This window comes from Nicotiana tomentosiformis, chromosome 7 (genome assembly GCF_000390325.3).
Source record: "Nicotiana tomentosiformis chromosome 7, ASM39032v3, whole genome shotgun sequence".
In the NCBI taxonomy this organism is placed as follows: Eukaryota; Viridiplantae; Streptophyta; class Magnoliopsida; order Solanales; family Solanaceae; genus Nicotiana; species Nicotiana tomentosiformis.
In genome coordinates, this window is record NC_090818.1 from 62,117,746 (window position 1) to 62,125,021 (window position 7,276).

General features: G+C 42.7%; 1 protein-coding gene across 1 annotated transcript; it reads left to right on the plus strand.

Annotated features, from left to right (window-relative positions):
• The first annotated feature begins 1,178 nt into the window (after positions 1-1,178).
• Positions 1,179-2,770, plus strand: LOC138895671 (uncharacterized). The gene is made up of 2 exons (XM_070180386.1): positions 1,179-1,799; positions 2,069-2,770. The coding sequence occupies exons 1-2, from the start codon at positions 1,179-1,181 to the stop codon at positions 2,768-2,770; spliced, it is 1,323 nt and encodes a 440-aa protein (XP_070036487.1).
• Positions 2,771-7,276: the final 4,506 nt, after the last annotated feature.

Sequence of the window (7,276 nt, forward strand, 5' to 3'; positions counted from 1 at the left end):
GGATCCCATGATAGATTAATTAATTAACTTTTTCTTGATTTCTGCCGAGATTCTCTCCCCAAGTGCGGCTATAACAGCTCTTTTGTCCCTTAGCTTGATCTCGATCTTGGCCGGTCTCGATATGGGTCGGTCTCTGGGTCTCGTGCTCGATATTGACTCGAGCTCAATATTGATTGGTCTCTGGGTCTCGAGCTCGATATTGATCGGTCTCTGGGTCTCGAGCTCGATATTATAATGACGAACCTCGGTCCATCATGCTCCAATCTTGATTAATCACACGAAGAGCAAACTCATTTTTGACCGTACACAGATAGTCCCCTCGTTTCTCGAAAAGAAGGTGGCGAGAAACGATATGATTTTTCAACCTCCGACTAGACGAATACTGACATTTGCGACGAACCCGATTTTGACGTATGTGACAAACGTCCCGGCAGTCCAGTTACCAAGGCATTAAATGCGCGTCAGCCGATGGTCGACCACTGCCAGTTTTGAACCGTCGCTGTGAAATCTATAAATAGCCCCTTTCTTCATTATTTCAAACTTTTACCTTTAAACCTTTTTCATTCCAATCTTCACAGTCCTTCACCTTCCCCAAAGCTTCCTATTTCCAGGTTTTGGAATTTCTTTGCTTGTTCTTCTCAAAACATCAAATACTTCCATTTCCATTCTTCTTTATTCATAGAAATTTAGATGACAAAAACATCTAAAACCGTTCCGCAAAAAGAGGTCGCTTCTTCATCACGACCCGTCGGCGGTGAGGATGCGACGGAGCCTCGCCCTGAGGAATTCGTTCCGGTAGGGTATTCAACTATCAGTGATTTTAAGGTTGAAAAACCTTCTTCGGTACCGGGCCGATGTGAGCCGATATCGAGGTACCAGTGTACAATCACCGAGAAAATTCTCGAGAAAGACAAACAAGAATGCAACAGGGACGATAAGCACGTGGTAGTCCCATCGCCTGATGAATCAATCACTACCCACGTGGAAGGGTTCCTAAGTATTTATACTTATCCTTTCGCGTTGGGTCCGTACTCCGAGCGCGCTTGGCTGGAATTGTCAAAGGGTTGATGGGAGGCACGTAGTCATGGTAAGTCTCTTTCTTAATTTGTTTGTCATTTTCCCTTCTTTACTTGCTTAACCCCCTTTTTCCCTTTGTAAGACTCGGGAAAGACGTTGCCATGAGGCTCCCATCTGGTGATGAGGAGGTTCATGTACCGAAGCAGGTTAAAGAAAAGAAGAGAAAATATGTACCGAGTTCCCCGATCTCGGAGAAGAAAAAACCGGCGAAGAAATCTCTCAAACCAAAAGGGGCCCTTAGTGTTATGCTTTCGGAATCGATCCGCCAATTAAGGGACGAGCCCGAAGAAAGAGAAGAGGAATTAGTCAGTGTACAGTCTAATGTTATGATACAACAATCTTCCGAATCGGCGGAAGTGAATGAGGGAACCCTGGCCATAATCCCGGAACAAGAAAAAGCCGAGACTATTCCGTCTCGAGCTGAGATGGTTGAAAGGGAGACCGAGGGTAGGACTTCTCGGGCAGCAGAAGATATCTCGAGGGATGAGCTCGGGAGAGTTGATATTAGCGGATCCCCTCAGATTTCAGATGCTATGATCTGTGAGGCCAGCATGTTGGAAGGTCGATCCTACGAGGGCATTCAGGAGCCGACCGATATCCACGGTTTTCTGGATGGGCTCGAGTCAGTTGCCTCAGGGGAGGTTATTGGGTTTGGTGGATTACCGATACCAAAGAAAACATCATCGTCGGGCTCTACCGGGTCTTCATCGGTTCCAAAACTGGTGCACCGACTCCCGGCCCCGAGTATTGATCTTGATAGTAGGCGGAAGGTAGTGCTCTCCATCCCGGAGGATACCCGAATTTTCTCTTCCCCCGTGGGGATTTCTAGTTACCTTCGGTCCCTAGTGACCGAAGAGGATCAAACAGTGATGGACTCGCCTGCCTTTTCATCGAGGCCTAGCATGTTGTGAATCGGGTAACTTCGATGGCATCTATGATGTTTCTTTTATACTTGTTGTAGATAATTCTAGCATTTTTTCCATGTTTGTAGGCTTCAGTGTTGCATCAAGAGGCTTTCCTCCGAATCCGAGAAGAGCACAAGGCCGAGGTTCGGGACCTCACTGAGAAGAGTGACTCCTATAAACTTCTTACCGAGAAGCTTCGAGCAGATTTGGCAGCGACTCGGGATGAGCACGAGGAGATGGCCGAGCAGGTATTCCGAATTCTTCATGACAGTGAATATGAATTGGAGATAACCACTAACAACCCGATTCTGCAGGTTCGGCAGAGGCTTGAACATATCGGACGGCTCAATTCGCAGGTGGATGAGCTAATGGCCGAAGGGGAAAAATTCAAAAAAAATATGGATATCCTCGCCTCCAAAAAGAAGGTCGTTCAAGCGCAATTGGAGTTGGCTGAGGCCCAGCTTCGGGCTGCAAAAGAAAATGTCTTGGTGATGATAGAGAGGGTTAAAGAGCTTCAGAGTCGGTTGGATTTGGCCACTTCCGATAAGTCAAGCTTGGCTAATGAACTCGAAGTGGTAAGATCTGAGGTGACCGAGGCTAATAAAAGAGCTGATGCTAAAGTGGCACAGTTCAAGATCAATGTTGAGGTTAACCATGCCAGGGCCAAGAGCATGGTCGAACATGCTAGATGGCAGGCTCGGAGAGAAGCTCTCGAGGAGGTCAGTGCTAAGGGCTTCGATGTTGAGGCCGAAATTGAAAATGCCAAGGTGGAAGAAAATAGGGCTTGAAGGCTGGCCTTTCCTGAGGAAAACTCTAATAGCTCAAGCGAATCTGAAGGTGGAGAAGATCCTGAGGACGTGGCCTCCGATGAAGACCAAGCCATTTAGGACCTTAAGTAGTTTTTGTTATTTCTATCGAGGCTACTTCGGCCTTTGTACAATTCTCGATTTGTTAAATTCAATCCAAAACTTCAAAGATCAATAGCACTTTGCCTTCTTTACCAATCAAACTCAACAATTGTGTTCTTAAAATTCCTTCAAACAAACCATTCCAAACCAACTACAAATATGCAATGATCATTTAATTTTCTACAACTAATGAAAAAGAAAAAATGAGAAGTAAATTCTAACTTATGATGTATATTTATTTAACTTCTAAAATAAGGTATTAAAGTATAATCTGTGTCAATCAAAGTGATAACAAATAAAATTTCTTGGTATTCTCTTGAAGTTGGACCCATGCGTCGCACGGTCACTTTCTTAGTTGTAGCTTAAAGAAGGAAATAGAGAAATTAGATTTCCCAGTTCGGACCTAGTTTCCCTTCATTCGGATTTCTGGTATTGAGGGTGACGTTTTTTAGGTCTGGTATGCCTGTCAAACCCACTCTTGTTCGTCAGCCCTCGAGACCCTTGGCCTCGATCACTTCTCCTTTCGCCCCATACGGGGTTACGTCCCGATTCACTACCCCTACGATCCTCATTATACGGCTGGTATCGGTCCATGTTCGACCTTGGTTCTCGGTCGGTGTCCCTTTTAATAACGGAACTAGAACCCAACTGTCGTCTTCGACTCTAATCTTTGATTGATATCGATTGTGTACATCGGCCCAGGTAACAGCCGGGTACTCGATCAAGTTCTGCTTCAGCCGTCGTGCAGCCATCAAGCTTCGTTCGTTCAGTCCTTGGGTGAAAGCTTGAACAGACCAATTGTCCGTGACCGGTGGTAGATCCATTCGTTTCATTTGAAAACGAGATACAAACTCTCTTAACATCTCGTTATCTTTTTGCCTTACCTTGGAAAGGTCCGACTTCTTGGTTTTGACCTTAATGGCTCCGGCATGTGCTTCTACGAAAGAATCTGCAAGCATAGCAAAATAATTGATAGAGTTAGGCGGTAAATTATGATACTATATCATTGCTCCCTTTGACAGGGTTTCACCGAACTTCTTTAATAATACGGATTCGATCTCGTCATCTTCTAGATCGTTCCCTTTGATGGCACATGTGTAATAGGTGACATGTTTGTTGGGATCGGGCATTCCATTATATTTAGGAATTTCAGGCATGCAAAACTTCTTGGGGATCAGTTTTGGAGCCGCACTCGGGGGAATGGCTTTTGTACGAATTTTTTGGAATCCAAGCCCTTTAATATTGGTGGTGCCCCCGGGATCTGATCAACCCTGGAGTTATAAGTTTCCATTTTTTTGTCGTTTGCTTCAATCCTCCTTTCTCCTGACTCTATTCGTTTTGTCATTTCCTCGAGCATCTTAATAATTTCGGGATTAGTCCTCGATTCTTGTTCATTTGACCTTACTACAGCTGGCCCCGTTTTGTGGGTGACTTCTTGGGGTGGACCAGGCTCGAGCCTGCTCGGTGCCTGGGTTTGGCTCTGCAACTGAGCTATCGCTGCCTGTTGAGCTTGCAACATTTCAAAAATTATACGCAGGTTGATCCCGTCTTCTCCAACATTTTGGGTATTTCGAACTGCAGATCGAGTTCCACCATGAATGCTATTTTCGGGGTCGGAACGTTGGTTCGCCTCAATGGCCACATGTGAATTAAAGTCAATTGAATCTACAGCTCGAGTTCCAACGGGGTCGACGAGTGGCCTTTCATCCCCGGGCATCAGGTTGTTATTCTCGTCTTGAAGGCCAGCTTCGTTATCGATAGGTATGGCCATTAATTGAGAGTTCGTCGTTTTTAACCTGAAATCAAAGACACTCCAAGATCAAGTGTAAAATAGTGTGTTTCACGGAGATTCATACCAAATAACCACTATTATCCTTAGCCCCACGGTGGGTGCCAAACTGTTTACCCAAAAAATGGATAGAGTTGAATTTATACGTAGTTCTAAGGATGTGTGGTATAAATTGGTACAAATCGAAAAAGATAAATAAATGTGTGTTAAAATTAGTTATAAAAGAAATGAATGCAAACCAGATGAAATAATTAGCCTAAGCCTTCAAGTTTAATCACCTCCAAATCGGGTGAAGAACGATTGATAGAAGAAACAATTTGACTAAAATACCAAAAGCCACCAAAAGATAGTATTGGCTCTGTTTTCCGTATATATTAGAATGAATGTGTGTATGAATCAATGTCCTCTTACAAATGATAATCACTCTTAATATAGCGGGGGAATACCATTTTTGGTATAATTAAAAATACATAGTGGGGATCCCATGATAGATTAATTAATTAACTTTTCCTTGATTTCCGCCGAGATTCTCTCCCCTAAATGCGGCTATAACAACTCTTTTGTCCCTTGGCTCGATCTCGATCTTGGCTGGTCTCGGTATGAGTCGGTCTCTGGGTCTCAAGCTCGATATCGACTCGAGCTCGATATTGATCGGCCTCTGGGTCTCGAGCTCGATATTATAATTGTCACGACCCAAAATTTAACTAGTCATGATGGTACCTAACCCAACCCGCTAGGTAAGTCAATTATCAACTATTCAATTCCAATAACAATTATTAAAGCAATTTAAGTAAAGAAAAATTTTAATCTTATACATTCCCCAAGAACTGATAGTACAAATCATGAGCTTCTAAGAATAGAATTTACAAAACTGGTATGAAATAATACATCATCTGTTCGAAATATACATGAACAGATTTTTATAAATCTAAGGCTACCATGAACAAGAGGCAGCTACAATCAGAACGTAGGTACATTTTCAGATCCAACTCCTAACGAACACAGCAACATCAACAACCAACATCTGCACGCAAGGTGCAAAAGTATAGTATGAGTACAACCAGCCCCATGTACTCAATAAGTAACAAACCTAACCTTAGGTTTAAAGTAGTGACGAGCTTGTACCAAGGTCGGGTCCACACCAATAGCCAACAACAATCTATAACAACGTAAAGCAAATAATACAAGAAGTAACTCAGACATAAAAATGCTCAGCAAAATCATGATTTCTGAAAATAGTTCTGCCTTTCAAGTACATCAGTGAGAACCCAAATCGTTTACCGAAGTTGCCAAAAATATGAATAAGTTTGAAAACAACAATTTTTCCCAAAAATTCTTTCAATAATAAATAAGATGTTTCATTTTCTTTCCAGATAACTAGTGTAAAAAAAATGCATCACTATGCCCATCTGTCAACACGTGTGAGAAATCATGAAGGAACTGATACCGTACAGCATGAAAAAAATACATCTTTATGCATGTATGTCATGCGTGCATATCAATACATTGTTGTATATGATGCACCATGCTGACAACCTCATATGCTCATACTCTCGAATACTCAACAACTCAGTATTGTATATGGCCCATACGGCCCAGGGAAGATCCATTCCGGAACATACACATCACTGACTATAAGTCACCCAGTACCGAGGAAGGCCAATCTAGCCTTGTGGAGAAGATCCATCTCCAGGTTCACACTCTCAAATACTCAACCACTCGGTACTGTATATGGCCCATACGGCCCAGGGAAGTTCCATCCCAGAACATATACATCACTGACTATAAGTCACCCAGTACCGAGGAAGGCCAATCCAGCCCTGTGGAGAAGATCCATCTCCATATAATATTAACTGCTCTCACTGGGGGTTGTGCAGACTTCGGAGGGGCTCTTTCAGCCCAAGCGCTATCATAAATTAGTATCAATATCAGAGTCAATCAGGCCCTCAGCCTCACTCAGTCATCAATCTCTCCAGTCTCTCTCTCATGGGCTCACAATGTCATGAAAATAGCCCGAAAATGATGATATAATGTATCAATAAATAACAACAGAGACTGAGATATGATATGTATATGAATGCGTATGACTGAGTATGTAATGCAATAAAAGCAGATAACTTAACAGCAGAAAATGACCTCGGTGGGTCCCAACAGGATAGACATGTAGTCTAAACACAGTTTATAGCATGGATCATATTTTGATAACTCTAGTACGCAGAGATTTCATGATTTCAGACAAGTTCAAATAACTACACAGTACCACAGAAATAACTGTCACAGTTCATATGGTGCACACCCATACGCTCGTCACCTAGCATGTGCGTTACCTCAACACCAAATACATAACACGTATAATTAGGGTTCATACTCTCAGCTCCAATATTAGAAGAGTTACTTACCTCGAACAAGTCAATACCAATGCCGAGCAAGCTAAACAATGCTCCATAAATTCCATTATGCGCGTATCAACTTTCGAACGGCTCGAATCTAGTCACAATTAATTTGATTCAGTCCACACAATTATAGGAATTAATTCCATATCAAAATACTAATATTTTCCCACAAAATTTGAAATTACACTCCAAAAAATGTCCGTG

What these genes read in the sequence shown, in the direction of transcription:
- LOC138895671 (XM_070180386.1), top strand. Translation starts at nt 1,179, where the DNA reads ATGAGGCTCCCATCTGGTGATGAGGAGGTTCATGTACCGAAGCAGGTT. An exon ending in CTTCATCGGTTCCAAAACTG is followed by an intron (nt 1,800 to 2,068) that starts GTGCACCGACTC and finishes CCATGTTTGTAG; the next exon opens with GCTTCAGTGTTGCATCAAGA.